Genomic DNA, 23805 nt, shown 5'->3' with positions numbered 1-23805 from the left:
TTAATTAATTAATAAATTAATATATATATATATATATATATATATATATATATATATATATATATATATATATATATATATATATATATATATATATATATAATATATGTGTGTGTATGGAGAAATGTGATTTTATGTATGTGTATTTATAAATGTATATTTATTTCTATATTGGTTTCTGTTTTTACGTTGTATTGTTTAAATATATATATATATATATATATATATATATATATATATATATATATATATATATATATATATTTATTTATTTATTTAGTTCAGACCTCGTTTGGACACTACGACACTACGATATGAAAACCCCATTTAGTGTGTGCGCATATGTGTTATTATTTTGTGTTGGAGTAGATGATGGATAAAGTGTTGTAAAACAGCAATGCTAAGTGTTAGTACGTTAAAGGGATTTTCCATTATATCTTGCCAATAAACTAGCAGGTCGTTCTTGATACAATTTAAGTTTTTTTCCACATTGTTTCTGTATTAGTTTGAAAGTAAACTTCAGCTGGTGATATTAAACAGCTGCAAGCCTAATATTATTATCGAATATTTGTCAGACAGCTGGTTGTTGTTGGAAGGAAGGGCGTTCGTTACATTTGCACTCACAAGTCAAAGCAAAAAAAAGATCCAGATGATAGCATTGTTTCATGAAATAGTTGGTTAGTCAATGGTAAGTCAAAACACCATTGTATTTGTCATGGATCCACAAATTCTTATTTGGGTTGCCTTTTTTAATTGATTTAATTTGAAAAATACAGTGCTATTATTTTAAGTTCTGTTGATTACATTTTTGAACATTTCTCATGACTAATGCATTTTATTTTTCTTATTTACTTTAAAGGTTGTTGTGATACCTCTGACAATTTTTAGTATTTTTTTAAGTAGAAAACAACAGAAAGCCATGAAAATACAAGTGATTCGGTTAGAGCAAAACAGGGAACTCCATTACCCAGAATCCATTCGTGCCAATAGAGGAAGTCTGTTACCATGGCACCCTGTTGCCATGGCGCCCTGTTGCCATGTTGCATGTGGGTGACAGCGCCTGAGACTGTAGTTTAATCCAAGATGAGAGAGAATGGGATCATTAGCAGGCTATTCAAAACTGGCCTCTCAAAGAGGATTTAGTTTTACATTGCTTGTATACACACACACACACACACACACACACACACAAATTCACGTTTAACAGTTAGCTCTGATACAATATGTTTACGTATGGATGTGTATTTAAAAAGTAAAAGCAATGCAAATATTGAAAACGTACCAGTAAGAATATTTTAATTCACCTTTTCTTTGAGATAAAATTGTATGCTAAATACATAAATATTTTCAAAACATATAAGTGCTATAATGATAGCAACATAAGCGATAAGAAAATAAATATTACAAAATATTATTTTGTGTACAAAAAATGAAATGGAAGTAAAATTCAATATTGTTTGATTTGAGTGTAATGCTATGAATAGTTACCATTAAATTCAGGTACAATGCTCAATCATATTTATAATCGTCATTAAAATACTTCATGATGATGATGATCTAATATTAAATAAATGCAGATAAAATTGTATGCTAAATAAATAAAGATATAAAAAATCATGTATTATGACATTAACATTTAAGTGATGATTAAAGAAATGTTACCATGTGTAAATAAAATTAAATCAAAATATTATTTAAGATTGTTTGATTTAGTTTAATGCCATAAATATTTATTTATCATTAAATTTAGCTCAATGGTGAATCATATTTGTTAATATTTAATTAATACCTTGTCATTAAAATATTTCATCAACAAAATTTAAACTCATGCAATTCTTGACTTAAGTATTTAAAATATTTAAATTCCTTCTTATTTTATAGCTAAAATTGTATGCCAAATACATAAATTATGCTAAATACTAAATATAATTGTATGCTAAATACATAAATATTTTTTTTAAGTATTTATAATGATGTAACATTGAGGTGTTGCCAAAATAAATGTTACCAAGTGTATATAAAATTAAATCTAAATATTATTCAAGATTGTTTGATTTAGTTTAATGCCATAAATATTTATTTATCATTAAATTTAGCTCAATGGTGAATCATATTTGTTATTGTTTAATTAATACCTTGTCATTCAAATATTGCATAAACAAAATTTAAACTCATGCAATTCTTGACTTAAGTATTTAAAATATTTAAATTCCTTCTTATTTTATAGCTAAAATTGTATGCCAAATACATAAATTATGCTAAATACTAAATATAATTGTATGCTAAATACATAAATATTTTTTTTAAGTATTTATAATGATGTAACATTGAGGTGTTGCCAAAATAAATGTTACCAAGTGTATATAAAATTAAATCTAAATATTATTCAAGATTGTTTGATTTAGTTTAATGCCATAAATATTTATTTATCATTAAATTTAGCTCAATGGTGAATCATATTTGTTATTGTTTAATTAATACCTTGTCATTCAAATATTGCATAAACAAAATTTAAACTCATGCAATTCTTGACTTAAGTATTTAAAATATTTAAATTCCTTCTTATTTTATAGCTAAAATTGTATGCCAAATACATAACTTATGCTAAATACTAAATATAATTGTATGCTAAATTCATAAAAAAAATTTTTGAAAGTATTTATAATGGTGTAACATTGAGGTGATGCCAAAATAAATGTTACCAAGTGTACATAAAATTAAATAAAAACATTATTAATAATTGTTTGATTTCAATTTAATGCTATGAACGTTTTCTATTATATATACTTAATTCTAAATACTTCATAATGATGATAACTTAATCATAAAATGATGTGCAACTTCCACAACAAAAATAAAAGTCGCCGTGCAAATGTTCCCACTGTTACAGGCCTTGATCTTTTCAAATGTGATTGTTGATATTTTTGGTTTTGTTTTCATACCTGCGGTGTTCACTTTCAGCTGTAATCCTGTTTAGCGTGACTCCCACCGGAGAGGTGACGCTCAAGCTCAAACGCAGCCGCACAAATATCACCGCAAACGTCAGATCTCCTTTGCCGCCTCCCTAATCCGCTGAAAGCCCGTCTGTCCCGATTGTGTAACTTATCACCTTTAATGGAATATTACTGACACACTTTTATGCCCGGGATGCTGCTCAGGGGAAGGATGAGAGTGCTTTATGACAGCTCTGGATGACCCTTTTACGCCTAATCAATACATACAAAAATGTATTTGTCTTTTCTGCTCTGCGATACAGCACTGCTATGCGCGCTTTTCTATCGGGTTGATATTTAACTTGCATATGAGCTTCATGCCCGTGTTTATGTATATACAGTGTTTCGTCGAATAATATACATCGTCCGAAATCTTGCTTATTGTCCAATCCCACCAAATGCGAAAATTGTTCGGTTATTAAATTATATTTGAATACAAACAGAAATATAGTTGCTGCAACCACAGCAACTAAAAAAAGACATTGACCAGTGTGCGTAAAATAAGATAAAGCAAACATGAATGTAACAAAAACATTTAAATATTAACAAAGAAACACAATAATCAAACAATTGATACACAGCACAGCCAAAATGTCATGCGTTTTAAAAGAGCGTTCAAAATCACTATTGTCCATGTAATACAAAGTTAAAGGGATAATCTGTAAGATTTAGACTGTTTTTAAAAGGAATACATTACACATAATTATACATTTCAAAAACTTGCAAATAATGTGTTCTTAACCACCGACTGTATGTTTCAATTATAATCATAGGTCTAGTTATCATTAAATGATATTACATGGGAGGCTGCCATGTCCATAATGAAAAACTGTTTAAATATTACACACTGTCCCTTTAAGGCGCCACTTAAATGACTCCATTTTTTCTATACAAAACCATTAGTCTAAACAGAGTTCTATGAAATGTGAAATCGTTTCGAAACATAGATTACGATCATATCAGGAATAACGTAGAAGTTGGAGTAGCGAGCTTTGAGGAACTTCATTCTCTGTCATTCCACCCACTTCTCACCTGGACAACCCCCTAGATTGCTACCATCTCTGTAGACTGCGTTTTAAACATAATACTTGCTGGATGTAAGTCTCAAGTCTATTCAAATTTGCACATTAGGCGGTCGTAAATAGTACATTTGAAGGTTTGTAGCTCGGCTTGGTCCTTTCCCATCCTGTGGAATTTTCTTTTCATCGCCGGTGTTTTTCTGGTGTTTTTGGTCATGCAATTGTCGAGTGGCCTTCCTCGGTTCGGGCTCGGAGGTTTGACTTGAGGTCAGGGGGTTATGATTTAACAATGAGGTTAAATGGAGCATTTCGACAAGATGGAGGGCTTGGTTAGCTTTGGGTTACCCGGATCATATTTCACAGCATACTCACTGAAAGGAGTGTATGGATTGAGGAACTATGCTTTGGTGACGTGTTCGGTGTTGTTTCTCCGGCTAAAGGTTTCTTGTCATGCGTGACCATGCCTTCCTTTCCCGGACAAGTCATCCCCAAGAGGAGAGCGGGGGATGGGAGGAAGACACAAAGATGTGCTTGGGTTTCGAGTTAAAAGGATCAATAATGACCAATTACCTTCAAGCTATACATGAATTTGTTCATGTTGAATGTGTGTATGAGACGAGGAGGGCCACAGAAAGGCTGATGTCATCAGGTCATGCTTCATGCGCCGGAATGCAATAGACAGGAAGACGAGCAGGTTACACGCTGGGATTGGTTTTCTCCCTGCCATCGTTCTCTTTTCGGGAAAATGTGTCTTCATATGTTGTCTTATACTACAGATGAGTGTCTAATGTTTCATCAAATATCTGCCTGACATATTTATGTTAATGTAACCAATCTTTATTTGATTACTTTCTTAATCCTTGCGATGTTTGGTAGCAAGGCCTGGACGTGCATCACAAATCAGCAATTGCTGTTAGCTTACCTTCTACACGTCAAATCCATTCAAATCTGAGGACATTTGCCCAAAAGTCGCGTCGTATTCCAACAAGTGAAAAATCTACACGATATGTTATCCAAAACATTAAACCAAGCAGTCTTAGTCACAATTTAAAAACAGAGTTAATAATCACAGTTCCAACACCTGCTAATGTAGCCGCTTCAACCTATAGAGAGGTTTTAAATTTTAATTTAAAATCATTTTCTGAACCTCCAGGACCGCTCGCGATATACTGGGCAATGATAGCATTCAGGGTGTTTTTTTTTTTGTTTGTTTTTTTGCTTTCAGTAAACTTTTAATCCATTTGTGTTGCTATGTTGTGCTAGCTAGCGCTAAGCTAACAAACGAGAGTTTCTGCTGTTTGCGTCCATGTTTGCTAACTCTCTTCATGCTAGTACAGCAAAGTAATAAGAAGGCATTGATACACTGCCTTAATGATTACTTAACAGTTTATATAATGGTCATTAGCTAAATGGTTAAATTCACAATCAAATGCAGGTATAACGAGTATACAAATAAATTAGATTACACTTCCAGCTTGATATTTTAGGGTTAGACATTCAAGGCTGAGGAAGAAAGGATTTTTTTTTTTTAATGTAAAACAGTATATGACAAGCAGAATTCCTCTGACATCCTAATAAACCACACACACACACACACACACACAAACACACACACACACAGCTTCCAAGCGCTTGTTGCTTTACAGGGGTGGAAAGTCCAGATGCTGCAGTCTTTATCTCTCATTAAACACATCTGTCTGTGCACCCAAGCAGGCCTGACTGGAATAACGCGGGACATGTTGAAGCTTATCTGCCTCTTGAAGAAAATACAGCTGTTGTTATTTACCAACAGCGAATGCAAAGATGTGCTGTGCACTTTGTCAAATGGACAACTCACTTGCACAAAAATTTCCATGGCACAAAACTGCTGAACAAGTTGGATGAGAATAGTTTGCTAACTTGTTTAGGACCTGTAGTGTCATTCACTTCAAATTGTCAACGGTCCTTGTTGTTTTTGAACATTTCAGATCTGTGTCCTTCTGTGTCATCTAAAAAAAAAAAATTAAAAAAAAATAGATTAACTCTCAGGCAGAAGTGATAGTTTGCTGCTTTAATTTTAACCAGCTAAATTTGCGGTTAAAGTTAAAGTACCTACCATATTAGATTACATTTGAGCCACACCCCTGCAATTAAATATCTGCTAGCCAATAATGACAGATATACACTGTATAAAATGTGAAAGCTACAAATGAGACAGTTTTCTAGATATTGTTGTTTAAATATGTCTGTTATAGAGCATGATCCCAAAAATGGTCTTCATTCAATAATTTTTCATGAAAACTATTGACCATAGAGAGCTAATATTTACGGATTTTTCCTATTAATAGGTGTGTTTTTACTAGATTTTTTTACAATATTTTTTTTTAGCTGATTTTTAGCACGAGGTTCTCTCGTATATTATGCCTGCCATCTAGTGGTGAACACTGTTATTACAATGTAAAATTCAACTAATGCTATACTAAATATACAAAATATTTTTTAAATTTTACAAAAGTGTTGCGAGGGCCACTCAGAGTGAGTGCACACGTTCCCTCCGCTCTCAATTTTAAATTTTGAGTGTTGTGTGTTCCAGGGGGCCCGCGTTTGGGTCAGGGAGAAGGAGCAGCTGGTTCCGGCCACGGTCAACTCCTGCGGAGACGGAACCCTGGTTGTCACTACCGACTATGGAGAGGTAAACACACATGCGCACATGAACATGGTGTGACTCAAACATGTTGAGGAAACAGATGTTAAGCTTCGGCTCTCAGCGTTAGCTTCCCTGGCAATATGTTCTGCATTTAAGCTTAGCATTGCCGCGAAAGGCGGCTAAAAGCGGCTTCGCTACATTTCCATTCGAAGAAGAGCCCTTAATCCCAAAACAGGCGGCCAGAGAGGTCCGAGTTTCAGTTTGAAGCATTTTGAGCCCGACGCTGAGTCATGTAGCCGTTGAAGGTGACTCTGTTGTATATTGGAGTTTTGTGCTGTCCTTTCATGCTCCAACCGTAGCATCAGCAATGTTCCGAGGCCGTCAGATTGATGACTCAACCTTTGTCTTTGCGCCAGTGCTGATAAATACACTAGCAAGGAAAGCTATGGCAGACCTGGATTTCAAATAATATGGTATGATTTTCACAAAAGTGATGCGCGTGTTTTATAAGTGGGAGGCGCCTCTGAAGCAACACCTCCAATCTCGTCTATTGATTATATTTGGAGCTTGACTGGCTCTGATTATCTCCCGGAGGAGTCATTAGTGGTCATAGTGGGGTACTGGAGTCTGTAAACTTGTCTGATGCCATGCACCACATGCAAGGATAGGCACTAATTGACAAAGTCTAATTCGGTATGTGCTGCCTAATATAGGAAATTCATAATGTTGTTGTTTAATGGGTGGTATGAGTTGGCAACCCTACACTTAAAAAAAAAAAAAAAAAGCCGATTTTTACGGAGGAATACGAGCAACTTGGATGCTAGAAAAGTACCGTTAAATTACGGTAACACATTTTCTACATTTATGGCAAAAAATGATATTGAGACTTTTGATTTTACACAGTACATTTTGTAATTGTAAAATCAACAATCTTAAGTTGCCGGTATTTTACCATTAAAACAGTACATATTGAGACGATATATATATATATATATATATATATATATATATATATATATATATATATATATATATATATATATATATATATATATATGTGTGTGGTTTTTTTTAAATAAACAAAACAGCTTCTTTTCAAGGCATAAACACAAAATAAGTGTTATTTTCCTGCAAAATGTTTCCAAGCCAAATAGTTGAGACGATTTTATTGTTATTTTTCTTTTTCTTTTTGGAGCAATGTTTTCTAAAAATGTGCACTTTTTTTTTGAAGGGGGCACTGCCTATGGTCAGTCAGAATATTCGAAATTGGCTCGCAGGTACTCTTCTTTTCATAATGGCTGACATTAAAAACGTTGAGGGAGTAGTAGTTGGAATTATTGAGAAATTGAATTATCAAACTGTATTGTGTGAGTAAATTATTTTAATTTTAAATAATCTTGGGCTGTAACCATTTTTTTAGTTAATTCACATGATAAATTTGGTTAAAAAAAAAAAGCATCAATCGCGCAATAAGTTTCCCCAGATGCTGTGGTACTCTTACATGGTTTTAACCGCGTTAAACACTCCATCGTGCTGATTCTCTATCAAATATTCAGCAGCTCCAGCAAGGGTTGACGCTAAAAAGCAAACGGGGGAAGAAGGACGGCAGGGATCTTGGTTGTGTGTGGAGGGAGGCTGGGGGTTGGGCAAATTAAGAATGTTCATAATCCAGAAGTCTAATGAGGATGTTTAGTGCGATAAGCACACTTGAGTCCCACCAGAAGTCCAAAGAGGGACATAGAGGATGTTTTTACTGTTCTGTAACAACATGAATTTACTGTACAATTTGTGGACATGTTTGGAAAAAAAAACATGTTGTGAGTGGATTGAGACTCTTGGCCACAGTCTATTATTAGCTGCCAACTGGAACACATATGTGTGTGTTTTGTATGTGTGTGTGTGTGTGTGTGTGTTAGGCTCCAAAAACATTAAATCCAAAGTGCAATGTGTGCGCGCCTTCACTGGGATATACAGATTAGATGAGCACGCGCACCGTTTTAATGAGATTTCAAACCTTCAATTACATTATTTTGGCAGTGGCCACGGCATTAAAAGGTTGCGGGTACGGAGGCGGAATGAGGGGCTGTAGACTCATGTTTTGCTGATATCTAATCATGGTAGAATTTGATTTGCTAGCCCTGTTTTTAAGACTTTCTAAATACTGTCAAATGATTGAAATTTGCCCTGAAAGTAAAACTGAAATAATTTCTGGTGTTCCACAGGGCTCACTACGTGAACCCCTGTTTTTTTTTAAGTTTTCTGCATACCCCTCGAACCCCGTACTTTATTTTTAAAGAATTTTAGTAGAACTCTGTCTTCTCCCTGGCATCTTTCATTTCCTGTAAAGAAGACAAAATAACAAAACATACACTTTCCTGTCTTTTTTTTTTTTTTTTTTGTCTAATGGTTGTCCTCCCATGACTCCAGGAAATAGTTCCTTTGTCTTCAAAGATCCGTTAATACGGTTCCTTCTCGTTCTTCTCAACCAACTTCCTCCGGAGAGTAACTCTAAATTTGGCTTGTCGACAGATCTCAAGAGGGGTTCCTCTCCTTGAGCAGCGGCATCTTGCTGCTACCGTTGCCACGGTTACCATCACAGCATCGGCATCCTTTTTAAGTCTGTGTTCATTGTGCTACAAGAAAGAGAGCAGACAAAGTGCACAGACGCCACCAGCACCTATGTGTCTAATTTTACGCACGCATGCACGCAGACACGGACAAATGCGGACACACACACAGGTTACGTTAGCGATGATGCGTGCGTGCGTTATGTGACCTGGATTTCCGTAGCTATAGAGTGAAAACGGTGGCGAGAGCTCACTCGAGCAGGGAACATGCTGCGGGGATGATTTACGAGCGCGCGCACATGCACATAGAGGAAACTGAAATGTGACTGTGCAAAAAAAAAAAAAAAAAAGGCACTATTTTTGTGGGGTATTGCAAGGGAAATGACCCACATTCATCCTCCCAATCAGTTTAATGTCACCGGGCCACAGAGGACACTCGGGCATGTGCTTACTCCCCCGCTCTCTTGATTAATTTGACACAAAAACACACTTATGCAAATGCACATGCTCTGCATGCTAAATAAAAAAAAAGAAAGGAAAAAAAACGAGAGCGACCAGGCAGCACCCCCCCCTCGGTGAGGGAATGTGGGCTGCTGCTAGCCAAGCTTGCACAAGCAGGATGACACAGATTTTTATTTTGATAGCCAAGGAACCTGAAATAGAGTCAAAAGATTGATTACTTACTGTTTTAATTTTTCGGTCGTAAATACAGCAATATTAAGGCAACAAATACTGCAGGACTGTTGATAATCTCAACGCTTTGTGGGTCGGATTAAAAAAACGGAACATTTCCCAACGGCGAGAATAATTTCATAATCATAAAGCAGGATGAGATTAAACAGGCAGCCATCAAGGTCATGCAATTCTGATCCGAGGTCAGTGCGGCCAGCTTGCAGGTATCTGATGGTTGTTCCTGAGTTGCTGGGGGAAAAAAATGATATTATATTGGTCACTGTGCCAAGGGCTGGTTCTCTGTCTTCAACTCTAATACGTGAAGTCAAACGAGGCGCTTCGCCTCCTCAATCATGCAAAGCACATTCACACATCACAGAGCTTTAGAAGAAAAAAAAACTGGCACACGCACAAAAAAGAGGCTTTCATTTTTTTCTTTTATATTCATGTTCACAGTTTGTGATTGCGTTCATACAGTATGATGCATGATTCAAGAACAGTACATATTTAAATTGAGTGATTTGCGTCAGTGGGATCACGATTCTAATCTACATGGTACAACTGTATATTTTTACACATTTATTCATATGCAACATCATGTAAACTCTTTCCAAAGCCCAAACTTTGTAAGTTAATTAAATCCCAGGAAACAACAAATCATGTGATGCTGTATAATTTAAAACGTAAGGATTTTATTTCAGTTAAAATTACAGTTCTCATGAGTTTCATCTGGCCCAAAAAGGCCACCGTAGAACCAAAACATAGTTTCATAAAAACAGTAGAACATCTGACCAAATGAACACAACTACATTTATTGAACTCAAGGAAGCAAAGTGGCCAACGTGTAGAGCCCAGAAGGTTAAGCAACTGTTTTTGCAACACACACACATACGCACACACGCACTGTACGCAACACAAACACACATACACCGTGACATTCTCAACGCAGCTCTTTTAAAAGGCCGTACTTTCTATTCTTGGACACATTTGAGGTTATGAATGGATGACCTTAATGGCTATTATCTCCTATCAGGGTGTGTGTGTGTGTGCGTGTGTGTGTGTGTTTGACCTGGTTGCTTACATGGCCACTCCTTGTGAAGGAGAGGCCTTCATTTTCGAAAAGTTCTAAAGCAACCTTTCATCTGGCATGAAGCATCTTTCAACTGGAAACGCCCTAGCTAATAAGCCCAGTGCATGTGAACGTGTGTTGTAGTTCTGATTGACACGTGTCATTCGTCGCATACGTCAGGTGCTGTACCTGCAGCAGGCCGAGGTCACCAGGGAGCGCGTGTACGCCATGCACCAGTCCAGCGTGGACGGTGTGGAGGACATGTCGGCGCTGGCCGAGCTGCACGAGGCGGCCATCATGCACAACCTGTACCAGCGCTACCAGAAAGACAACATCTATGTGAGAACGGTTTTGTGCAATGACTCTCTCGCTTGCTCGCTCTCTCTCTCTCTCCGCTCGCTCTTTCTTGCTCGCTCTTTCTTGTTGACATGGTATGTAATTCCACTGTCAACCACTAGAGGGCAACACTTTTCTTTTGCTTGCTCTTTCTTGTTGATATGGTATGTAATTCCACTGTCAACCACTAGATGGCAACACTTTTCTTTTGCTTGTGACTGTAAAATTGAAAGAAGAAGAATGAGCACTAACTTTTAGCACAAGCCAGTTTTTGTTTAATCTTTTGAACTCATTCTATCAATTACTTTGGGACTTAATTCATTTAGAACCCACCATCTTCAGACACTCTTATAGCTAAACGCTTGAAAATTTTTCAAAAAGTACGTACCCGGGACTGAATGTCAAGACTCCTAAAACGTAAAAAGACGTCTTTGGAAGAGTTAAAGCAAACACCGTCAAAATGACGATGTAGCCACTTTATATTAATGCCAAACATGAAATGTTCCCATTCTAAGGATGCTAACGTTAGCACGGCTCTTTTCAGACCAACATCGGCAGCATCCTGGCGGCCGTCAATCCTTACAAGCAGATCCCGGGTCTGTACGATCCGGAGCGGGTGGACCTGTACTCCAAGCACCAACTGGGAGAGCTGCCGCCGCACATCTTTGCCGTGGCCAACGAATGCTACCGCTGCATCTGGAAGAGGCACGACAGTCAGTGTGTCCTCATCAGGTTAGCTCCTTCCACAGACGTCGTTGTCATTCCATTCGAAGGGAGTCTCGTTTTAAAAGACACACACGTCACCCATTTCACCCGCGTGACATGACTGCTGCTGAGGAAGAGCCGGAACATGGCGGCTGCCGGCGGCAGCTGCTTTGTGGCCACTCTGCCCCCACCGTCCCTCTCCCAGCCATCTATATGTTGTGCGAGATATGTCGCAATGTCTTTTTGTTGGCACATGTGCAAGAATTTTTTTTCCAGACTAGAGCCATGCTCTTTGTTTGGGGCATGGCCAAAGATTCTTCATCACCTCCGCATGTAACCTTATCTTGCCTAAGATATCGGCGAGCTCAGCATCAGCCCAATGTATTGTGTGTTTCTTGGAATGTTCGAGCTTCTGTTGGTATTTCTTGTCTGTTTGTTAGTATCGGGGTTTTTTCTTTTCGGTGTTGGGCTTTTGCTAGTTTTGTGTCATCCCAGATCTTCCTTTTTTATCTTGTCAATGTTGAGTGTTATTAGTGTCCTGTTTCCTTTCAGTTCTTGTCGTCTTGTCGTTTAGTTTTTGTCATTGCTACTAGTCCCTCGTCATTCCTTGTGTTTTCAGTGAGGTTTCTAGTTTATAGTCTTGTGGTACAAAGTTTATTTTCAAGTTTTGGTTTGTTACTTTGTATACAGTTGTCGGCCTTGTTTTCCTCTTGTTATCTCCATATTAATTTATTATTTTTTTGAGCCCAACCTGCCTCCCTGCGCATGGGTCCACAACCTTCCACCACCCTAACGACCATGTTAAGACACAAAACTCGTTGTCAAAAATCCTAAAAAAAAATATCTATCTATCTATCTATCTATCTATCTATCTATCTATCTATCTATCTATCTATCTATCTATCTATCTATCTATCTATCTATCTATCTATCTATCTATCTATCTATCTATCTATCTATCTATCTATCTATCTATCTATCTATCTATCTATCTATCTATCTATCATGTTAATCTTTGTTACTAATTTGTGTGCATGTCAGTGGCGAGTCGGGGGCAGGGAAAACGGAAAGCACCAAGCTATTGCTGCAGTTTCTGTCGGTTATGAGCCAGAACTCAGCTGGGACGCCGCCGTCTGAAAGGAGCACACGTGTGGAGCAGGCCATTGTACAGAGCAGGTATGTGTTTTGCATGCAACTGGTAGGTGCTGCTGTTTTGATTAGTCACATATTTCAAATTATGAATATGTGGAGCAATCACTGGTAAAAATCAACTGGAACACAAATCTCCTTTAAAGACAAAGTCTCCCATATAGTTGTGTTTTATTTGTGCTGCTGTTTTGGTTAGCAACAGTGGTCACAATTTACCTGAACAACACACACAATATTGTGAACAGTAATTGTGATTAAAAACATCCCCTCCATGTAAGATAATCTAATATTATGCAAAGAATTAATAAAAATCCACACTTTAGGTGCTATTCTTTTGTTTAGCAACAGAGCTCAAATGGATTTAGCACTTAAGTCTTAATTTCCTTGTGTCTTTTTGCAGTCCTATCATGGAAGCCTTCGGGAACGCCAAGACGGTTTACAACAATAACTCTAGCCGCTTCGGGAAGTTCATCCAGCTTCACTTTTCGGAGAGCGGCAACATCCAGGGAGGCTGTGTCATCGATTGTATCCTCTTTTGCCGAAATAAATAAACAAATATAATACAATACATATAATAAATAAATGCTAACATTAGCCAAAAATGTACCCCCCTTGTGAAGACCAATTTTGATTTTCCTTGACTCGGGTTCTGTCAGATTTACTGGAAAAGGTAAACACCGTTGAGTTATTTGTGACAGGTTTGTTTTGTCAGTAGAAATGTTGACAATCGGGATGATTGCTCACAGAACCGAGTGGTGCGACAGAATCCTGGAGAACGCAACTATCACATTTTCTACGCGCTGCTGGCGGGAGCCAAGAAAGAGCAAAAAAGTAAGATCAAATTTCGTTGATTTTAAATTTTATCTAAATTTATATGATATATGTCTTTGGTCAGGCCTTTACTTCCTGGAGGATCCGGCAGAATCTTTCCACTACCTCAGCCAGTCAGGTTGTCTGAAGGACAAAAGTCTGAATGACAAAGAGCTGTTTAACAGTGTTATGGTGAGTTTGGAATTTTTAATCGCTTTTAAACTGGAAAAAGATTGACTTTAAGAACATTTCATTTCAATTAATTCATTTATTTTCATGTTTGATGGCAAGAAAAGTACACAGATATTACCAAAAGAAGAACATATTTATGTGTATGTACTTCAGGCAGTATTGCAACATGGAACCAGTGAACGTTAAAATGTGTTAGTCTACTGCTTCACTTGCCATATAAAAGGTTTTGTATAATTAGGATACACTTTTTTCTGTCCTTAATTCATTGCCGAGGTTTAAAATTGAGACTGTATCAGCAGATCCTCAAAACCAGGAAACTCGGGTTCAAAAAATGTGATCAGAACATGTAAATACAACCAACAATATGATTCAAATTTCATTATAATGAGCTTTTTGCTTGATTGGCTAGGAAAACCGACACCTCTTTATAGCAGAGTCCTTTTTGACCTCCCAAATGTGGTTCCAGGAGGCGCTGAAGGTGCTGGAATTCTCCGAGGAGGAGATCAGGGACATGTTCAAGCTCCTTTCAGGTGTTTTGCAGCTGGGCAACGTGGAGTTCATGACGGCAGGAGGAGCTCAAATCACCACCAAGCAAGGTCAGTCGTTGGCAACAGAAAACAGAGAAGAAAAAAAAAAAAGACACCGCTATGACGTTACGGCATCATGCTCCACAATCTCCACTTTGCTGCAGTGTCCAATTTCTTTGCTGCCCTCGTTCTCATCTTGGATAAAGTGTGTGTGTTGGTTTTCCAGTGGTGAGCAACGCCAGCGAGCTGCTCGGCCTCGACGCCTTCCAGCTGTCCGAAGTGCTGACTCAGCGCTCCATCATCCTGCGAGGGGAAGAGATCTGCTCGCCGCTCACCATCGAGCAGGTGACGCGACCCCAGCCGATTGATCAACCGATCGGATTTCTATCCCCACAAAGTTAACGGCCATGACGCTGTCGCAGGCCGTGGATTCCCGGGATTCGGTTGCCATGGCGCTGTATTCCCAATGTTTCTCCTGGATCATCCTCAAGATCAATCAGAAGATAAAAGGGAAGGAAAATTTTAAGTCCATCGGCATCTTGGACATCTTCGGCTTTGAGAATTTTGAGGTTGGTTTCAATGCGGCGCTCACGTGAAAAAAAAGAAGCACGCAGACAGTATATGCAAACGAGTTTGCCTTCAGGTGAATCGCTTTGAGCAGTTTAATATCAACTATGCCAATGAGAAGCTCCAGGAGTACTTTAACAAGCACATCTTCTCCCTGGAGCAGCTCGAGTACAACAGGTGCGTGCTGCTCATTTTGATCTGATATCACAACCCTTTGCTTTCTTTTTTTTTTTTTAATAAATATATATAGTTTATAATTTATTATTTTTGTATTTAAGTTTGATTCTCAACGCTATTTTTAATGGATTTAATTTTCTAAATATTTAATCTAAATGATTTATGTCCTAAGTCCTAGGTAATGTTGAGTATTTTTAGTCCATATATTTTTGACATTTTTAGTTCTTAGTTTAGTACACATTACTGTAGTTCCGAAATTTTGGTGTAATTTATTTATTTTTTTAATGTTTCAGTCAATAGCAAAAATCAGCTGGAGTACAACATATGTGTGTTGCTCATTTTGATTGTCTCAAATCAATCGTAACCTTTTGCTTTGTTTCTTTGGTTGAGTTTTTAATTTGTTATGTCTACATTTTTGTTTGTTTCTCTGTGTTATTTTGTTTCGGAATCTTAATGTTACAATTTATTTTTGTTTTTGCTTTGTCTCAAACCATTATCACAATTTTTTGCTTTTTTTTATTGTTGTAGTTTATCACTTGTTATTTCTACATATGTCTACACATTCTGTTGGTTTATTAATGTTGTTTTTAATGAAACTCAAAATGTTACAATTTATTTTCTTTTTGAAGGTTTTTTTTTTTTTTTTAAAGTACCGGTATTTCATTTTAAATGTGTGTTTTAGTTTCTCTGTTGTTTTTTTTTAGTTCTTCATTTTGTATGTATTACTGTAGTTCAGAAATCTTTGTGTTATTTATTTTGTAAATTAATTTTTCACTTTATAAAATATGTTGTGAAATATTTCTTGGGTTTGAATTTTCATTTTTGTATTTTTTATTGTTTTCTAATTTATAACATGTTACAAAATACACTTTTTAAGTTTAAATTTCTCATTTAATTTTTTTCTTCAATTTGTATGGAATTCTGTAGTTCAGAAATATTTGTAATTTATTTATTTTTAAGCTAGTTTTTAACTTTTTAAAATTTGTTATAAAATATTTCTTGTTCTTGAATTTTTCTAGGTTTTTTTTTCTATTTTATAATACTTAAAAAACAATTTTTTTAAATTGAAATTCTCATTTACCTTTTTTAATGCCACATTTACATTTGGATGATTTTACATACATACATAAAATACATACAGACATAAAATAAGTATATAAAAATACCACAGCCGTATTAGCTATGTTTTATTTTTATTTATTCCTTTTTACCTTGCTGCTATAAAAAGAAAGACTTGTTTTGTTTGATTTTGTCAAATACCATTTTTTCTTTTGTCATCCCCATAGGGAGGGTGTCCAGTGGGACGCCATCGACTGGATGGACAACGCGGAATGTCTTGACCTTATAGAGAAGGTATCAAGCCTATAGTAGCAAGCTGCAATTTTTTAAATACATTTTTTTGCTATCTAACTGATGACTGTTTACCGCCCTTCAGAAATTGGGCTTGTTGGCTCTGGTGAATGAAGAGAGTCGTTTCCCAAAAGGCACGGATTTCACGCTTCTGGAGAAGCTTCACAGCAGACACTCTGTGAGTTTATTTTTTTTTGTCATGATGTACAAGGCAAACGGTACTGACGTTGACATTTTATGGCAGACCAACCCTTATTACGTGAAGCCCAGACTGGCCGACCATCAATTCGGAATCAAACATTACGCCGGGGAGGTGAGTCATGCCGATGAGAAGTATTTACTTTAAGCTCTACAGCCGGCACAATGTCTTCTGCATTTGTGCGCCATCAGGTCTTGTATGATGTCAAAGGCATCTTGGAGAAGAACAGAGACACGTTCAGAGACGACATCCTCAACATGCTCAAAGACAGCAGGTTTGTAGGCCGTCACAAAAAAAAAATCAACTAGGCTAAATATCCTTCCATCCATTTTTCATTTTTCACACACTCAATCACACCCACGCACAATTTAGTATGTCCATTACACATGCCATGCATGTTTTTGGAGTGTGGGAGGAAGTTAGAGAGCCCGGAGAGAACCCACGCGGGCTCGGGGAGAACATGCAAACTCCTCACAGGAAGGTCAGAGCCAACTGGGATTGAGCTCAGAAATCTGAACTGTGAGGTGGCCATGCTAACCACTCTTGGTGGTACAGATAAAAGCAGATTATACATACAAAAGATATAAAAACATATATAAAAAAACAATTGAGAATACAGCAGAACTGAGACTATTAATTGAAATTTAAAAAACAAATACTATTTTGAAATATATCTCCAAGAAAAATCTTTAAAATATAATTTAAAATATCTAGAACATCGTTTGTCTTATTTCCTCATTAGTTTTATTTGAATAGTGAAATTGCACAAATATTCCAAGAAAATATAAAAAATGAACAATCATGACAATATTGAAAAATAAATGTGAAATATCATATCAACATGTCATACACAAAGACCCCCCCCTCCTAGAGAATTATCTGGTATTAATACTGGCTGTCATTGTGAGGACCGTTACCTTGAAATGAGGCCTATTATGAGGCCTGTCCCTATTTTTTTGTAATCAACTTAATTCATCAAATCAAATGAATTGATAAATTTCAATAAAAATGGATAAATAAGGTTGCAAGGACTGATACGCTTAAACAATGTCTGCATTTGTTTATCCGATATAAACACCATTTTGCACAATGCGTTTAGGTTGGACTTCATCTACGACCTTTTTGAGAAGGTGGGCAGCAGGAACAACGAAGAGAAGATGGGAACTGCCAGACGCAAGCCCACAGTCAGCTCTCAATTCAGGGTGCGTCCACCCAGAAATACACCATCAAAATAAAAATGAATAAATTCTGTCACGCTCCGCCTTGAGATCTTACCTGATTTTCGAGATAGGTGCCGTGTTCGGGACATTTTTTTAAACTATTGTACAGTGTGTTTTTTTTCTGTCCTGCAGGACTCTCTGCATGCTCTCATGGCCACTCTGAGTGCATCCAATCCCTTCTTCATCCGCTGTATTAAGCCCAACATGGAAAAGGTCAGTCTGCTCGAGTCCATTTAGATGAAATTATGGTCAGTTTCTAACACTTTAAATCAGAGTTAGCATTTGTTTTTAGTGCTTCAGATGATTACTTTCTCACACTTCAAACGTACCCGTTGTTTTTCTTTTCGGGGGGCGCGATAGAATCCCAACGTGTTCGACCCGGAGGTGGTCCTCAACCAGCTGAGGTACTCTGGGATGTTGGAGACCGTCAAGATCCGTCGCGCCGGATTCCCCGTCCGAAGAACTTTCAAAGACTTCTTCATGAGGTGAGTTGTTCTTAATTTGACCACATAGCTTCACCGTATCCGAAATGCATTCCATCAAGGCACCACTGTAAACCTCTTACATTGGAGCTAATAAAAGTATCCCTGCGGATTTGTAGTAAGGTATTCAAACAACCATCTAGGTATCGTAACATTGTTTCATGGATAAAAAGAATGCTACATTGATTACGTCAAGACAGGCAAAAATGTACCTATTGATTTTTGACAGATCCCCCTGACAATAGCTTTATCCTGCTTTTATTCTTCCTGCCAGATATAAGATTATTTGCAAGGACAAAGTGGCTACAGCTGGAGATGACAAGAAGAGAAGCACGGATCTTCTTACTAAATACGACAAGACCAAGAAGGAGTGGCAGCTCGGGAAGACAAAAGTAAGATTTTATTTCCAGATTAGTCCAGGATTGGACAAGGCATGCAGTGCTAAATTGGACATAGGTCCCACTGAAATCCACATGGGAGTGAAAGGAGATAAGGTTCTTTCAATACAATGTAAACAGCAGGGGCCCCAGAATTGAACCCTGTGGAGCCCCATATAATACCAGATGGGTTAAGGTTATATGCATTACAGTATATGCATTTCAGGGTTATGTATGAAGCTTTTTTTTCTGTTTCATGTCCAGGTGTTTATGAAAGAGTCCCTGGAGCAACGCTTGGAGAAAGATCGCGACGAAGTGCGGCGCCAAGCGGCCATGATCATTCGGGCTCACCTTCTCACATTCTCGGCCAAGTCAGACCCCCGTATCACTAACTTTGTTTTTAAACTGTTTTTTCTCATGGCAAAAGATGTCATAAAAAAACGTGTCATTCAGAAAGCACTTCAAGAGAGTGCGCGCCAGCACCATCACCCTGCAGAAGCACCTGCGCAGACACATCCAGCGAGGCCGCTTCGTTCGCCAGCGCAAAGCGGCGCTTGTGCTCCAGAGGCACCGGCGAGGACAGGTGGCCCGAACCCACGTCCGCAAGCTCAGAGAGGAGAGGAGGAAGAAGGAGGCGGAGGAGAGGAAACAAGAAGAGGAGGATGAGGAGGAGAAAGAGACGGAAGGCGACGCGGAGCAGAAAGGAGCCACAGAGGGGGCCAATAAATCCTCTGAGGCAAGTTGCAATTTTGGCACTTAATGAGGGGTGCAATAACATTAAATATATATTGTAGAATAGAATAGCTTTGTTGTCGTATAACTTGTATCCAAAGAAAATGGGTGCAAACCTCCGATTGGTGCATATTAAATAAATATGAACAATAAATAAAATATTGTGAAATGAGCAAATTAATACAATAAAATAAAATAAAAACTCATTGTTTATGAAGAGCAAGATATGAATAGCAAGTAAAGAGAATAAAAACATAGATGATAATATTAATCAAATTAAAGAAAATACAGTTCAAAATTAATTTATATTTTTAATGAAAAATGGTGAACTTAAAAAAAATCAAGCTAAAATTTGGGGGAAAAAATGGTATAAGTTTTCAAATTTATTTCTTCTGGCCAGAAAAGCCCCATTGATTAAAATTTTTGAAAAAAAAAATCTAATACAGTTCGAACGTACAAATGGACCCTTTTTTAATATTTATTATACAGTATATTTTTTAAATTATTGTTTTTAAATAAAAAAAAAACTGAATCTAAAAATCGAGTTAAATCTGACCACAAAGGAGAAAGACAAAAAATTACTGGTTAAAAATGAAGAAAATGAAAAATCCAGTCGTGAAAAACAAAAAATGGAATGAATATTATTTCTGACTTGAAACTGCATTTTAAAACTTAAAACATTTTCGTTCCTACCAAATCTAAGACAAATTCCAATCATCAATAAATCCAGAACCATATTGATTAATTTACAACATTTATAAAAATCCAAATTTGATAAACGACACCAATAAAAATTTAAAAAAAACTTAAATCCAGAAAACAACAAAATGAACCAACAAAAAATGAAATAAACTTAAATTGCCTTTAACTAAACTAATATCCCCATAAGTACAAATTACATTCTGACTGATTTTCTTCTCATCTCATAGCACGCTATTGCAATTTTGACATAATGCTTTTCATTGTACATGCTAATACTGTTCGCTGCTTTTAAAAACAAATGTTGGTGGATTTGGTAAATCTAGAATGTATTGATGTGATTTCTATGGCAAAACAACTGCTCGGATTCGAACCAGCACGGCGATACAGTCAAGTAGACGTTTCCCAATCTCCTCGGCAGGACGAGGTGCGTCAGATGGAGGAGATCCTCCAGCTGGAGCGCGAGATCGAGCGTCTGCAGAAGAAGCGCGAGGACGAGGTGTCGCAGCTGTGCGAGTCGTCCAAGCAGGAGCTGCAGCTGCGCCGCGACGCCGAGCTCAAACGCATGAAGAAGGAAGCCTCGCGCAAGGCCGCCGGCCTCATCGACCTGCTCAACTTCGGCGGCGTGGATCCGGCGCTGGGCGAGGCGGCGCCGGCCCAAGCGGACGGCCAGGCCGAACCTCCCAAGGCCGCCCGGGTGAGTCCGCCTGCCGTCCTCCTCAACGCTCACGTGTGAAAGACGTCACGAGGAGTGAAGTCCAAATGATTTGGAATTTGTGTTTTCAAGGTGTTGTCAATTACGGTATTTGGCAAATTACATGATAATCAGCAATTGCTCTTCACCTGTTTTCTGGGTTTGGTCATGTGACATTTGCAAGCTTCGGCTCTGTGATGCCAGTTTTGACAGCAAGTGGTGGATTTTGCTGTTTAATTTACATTCCACTCATGCATTATCAATCAGAAGGCTGTGTTTAGACAAGAGGGGGCGCTATTGTTGGATTGTAATTGTAATTTTTAAAAAATATCAAACAAAAGTCAATCCAAGACCTTTTTTTACAATAATATCTATTATGCAGTCAACTAGTTTAAATACAGTATTCAGATGATATTGCATTTGTGGAATATGATTTAAGGAGAAAATGCCACCTGTCGTAATCCATTTCAGGGGACAGCCATTTTGCTTCCAAATGAAAATGACAACACGTTTGCTCAGGGCAGAGATAATGGCCAATCACAGCTCAGCTAGCGATGGTCGTACGATTAAACTCCGAAAACTGTGATTGGCCATTCATTACTTTAGTCCTGTGCAACATTGATTTCCAGTCGACTGAAAGTGGCGAAACGGCTGCCCCTTGAGAGATTAAAAACCGGTGGATTTCGTGCCACAAATGTAATATTAACCTGTGCTGTATTTTGACCATTTTTGGGTCATTCTCTTTCACATTCTCATTTTCTCAGTATTTAAGCTAAGAAATGTCACACTCCTGTGACATCGAAGCGGTCGTGCCAACTTTGACATTTTGTCACCATCTGGGTGAAATTTCAGCTCCCTCGTGCGTTTCACTGCTTTCTCTTTGATGTGAAAAGCCTTTGATGTAAAGCTCAAAAGATTGGAAAAAATACTGCACAAAGGTTGATTAGAATGCAGTGTTTAGACTGGTGGAAGCTCATAGAAAGAAAATGTGCTTCACTTTGAATGTGTTTTTAAATCACATCTTCATGAACTTTTTAAGTTATGTTTAATTATGCACCTCTCATGTTTTGTACAGCGCTGTAAATGGATGTTTTTATTATTTGACAACTTGTTTTGTTTGTTTTTTGGGGTGGGGGCTTCAGGCCGCCTCGGCCACGCAGCCCGGCATGTCCAAAGACGAAGAGGTGGATGAAGGTTTTCACGCCGAAGAAGAGTACATCCCCCTTCCCGACTTCCCTCCTCCGGCGGAGACGGACACCCCCATGGATCAGGCGATATTCGCCCACCTCCCCCCGCCGCCGCCGGCGTTCGCCGAGGGGATGGTGCCCCCCGCCCCGCCCCCTCCCCCGCTCCCGCCGGAGGAACAGAAGGCCGAGCCGGAGAGGAAAGTGAGCATGGCCGACAGCCTGGTGGACGGCGAGGAGCCCATCTACAGCATGCCGGCGGACACCGAGTCCGACTACGACCAGGAGGAGGAGGAGGGCTCGGTGACGGCCGGCGACGACAGCTCGGTGTCGGGCAGCAACCGGGGCAGCGCCGCCGTCGCCGACGAAGAGCACCCGCGCAAGTCCACCTGCACCAGCGTCAGCGCCGAGTCCTACCGGGGAAGCTCCGATTCGGTGAGAATCGTATACAAACGACTGAGAGAATCATCGGGGGAAAAAAAAGGTTCATCCTAAACAAATAAAATAAAGAGAAAAATGTAATGGAATTAAAAAAAAAAAAAAGAACGGGAATAACGTTAAATCCGATCTGAGAACACAATGGAAAAAATATTTATTTCAACAAAATCATGTGGAAAAAAATACAACAATTTTAAAGAACGCATGAGAAATATGTCTTTAACCCCGTTCCAAAAAAAAAAAAAAACAAGGGTGGAAAAAATCAAATGGTAAAAACAAGAAAAAAAATGTTTGGCTCAAAACAATTAATTTGAGTATCCTAAGGACACAATACTTATTTTTTATTTAACATAATGTTTAGCATTTACTATAACTTTAACTTTTTTGTGTGTAAAAATGTGCATGCCAGCATGTAATAGAAATAACCAGAAAATATTTGAAAATTTTCAACCTGATAAAAAGAAGAAAAAATCAACAGAAAAAAATAAAATGAGATTTATGTAAAATTAGCAAAATAAAAGAATATTTTATTTCAAAGCATCATAAATGAAAGAAAAACTATTAATTCTGACATGAGAAAATAAAAATTCCCAAAAATATTTGAAAAACAGAATGAGGAAAAAATACTAAAAATATTAATAGAAATATCTTACCAGAAAAACAAGAAAAAATACTAATGAATAAAACCATGAAAGAAAACTTTTCATTAAAAATCATTAAAAAAAAATTAAGTTCGATCAAAAGAAAAAAATGATTTCGGATCCAAAAGTAAAGAACTTGAAACACCTCCTCGCCCTTGTGCATAATCACAGACTTAAGTATAAAATCTAAATGATAACAATATTGAGAAAAAAAATCCAAGCACAGTAAACAGATTTTTATAAATGGAAGAACAATCAAAAATGAATGTAGAAGAATCAGACGAGTGTTCAGTACAATAATGCACTGCCCCCTATCGGCAAAAATGGAACCAAACCTTGATGTCCACTACTAATCATCTGAAGGCCATCTCCATTCTTTT

The 23805-nt window shown here is 37.6% G+C and overlaps 1 protein-coding gene across 1 annotated transcript in view; it reads left to right on the top strand.

The window, feature by feature from the left end:
• Positions 1-23805, top strand: part of myo10l1 (myosin X, like 1) — a 38275-nt gene that overhangs the window by 3780 nt on the left and 10690 nt on the right. The window contains exons 2-25 of the mRNA XM_088433255.1: positions 6585-6683; positions 11127-11285; positions 11827-12014; positions 13029-13163; positions 13537-13661; positions 13793-13806; positions 13883-13967; positions 14032-14138; positions 14605-14734; positions 14892-15010; positions 15088-15234; positions 15309-15409; positions 16696-16762; positions 16845-16937; positions 17004-17072; positions 17150-17232; positions 18058-18160; positions 18311-18391; positions 18539-18663; positions 18935-19052; positions 19302-19408; positions 19491-19773; positions 20890-21165; positions 22305-22781. Of these exons, the coding sequence (XP_088289381.1) occupies positions 6585-6683; positions 11127-11285; positions 11827-12014; positions 13029-13163; positions 13537-13661; positions 13793-13806; positions 13883-13967; positions 14032-14138; positions 14605-14734; positions 14892-15010; positions 15088-15234; positions 15309-15409; positions 16696-16762; positions 16845-16937; positions 17004-17072; positions 17150-17232; positions 18058-18160; positions 18311-18391; positions 18539-18663; positions 18935-19052; positions 19302-19408; positions 19491-19773; positions 20890-21165; positions 22305-22781 (3291 nt within the window). The remainder of the gene's footprint in view (positions 1-6584; positions 6684-11126; positions 11286-11826; positions 12015-13028; positions 13164-13536; positions 13662-13792; positions 13807-13882; positions 13968-14031; positions 14139-14604; positions 14735-14891; positions 15011-15087; positions 15235-15308; positions 15410-16695; positions 16763-16844; positions 16938-17003; positions 17073-17149; positions 17233-18057; positions 18161-18310; positions 18392-18538; positions 18664-18934; positions 19053-19301; positions 19409-19490; positions 19774-20889; positions 21166-22304; positions 22782-23805) is intronic.

Source organism: Hippichthys cyanospilos, chromosome 14 (assembly GCF_059441005.1).
Source record: "Hippichthys cyanospilos isolate Australia breed blue-spotted pipefish chromosome 14, RoL_Hcya_1.0, whole genome shotgun sequence".
Classification (NCBI taxonomy): domain Eukaryota; kingdom Metazoa; phylum Chordata; class Actinopteri; order Syngnathiformes; family Syngnathidae; genus Hippichthys; species Hippichthys cyanospilos.
Note: the sequence above shows the minus strand (reverse complement) of the source record. Positions and strands in the feature narration are given on the sequence as shown.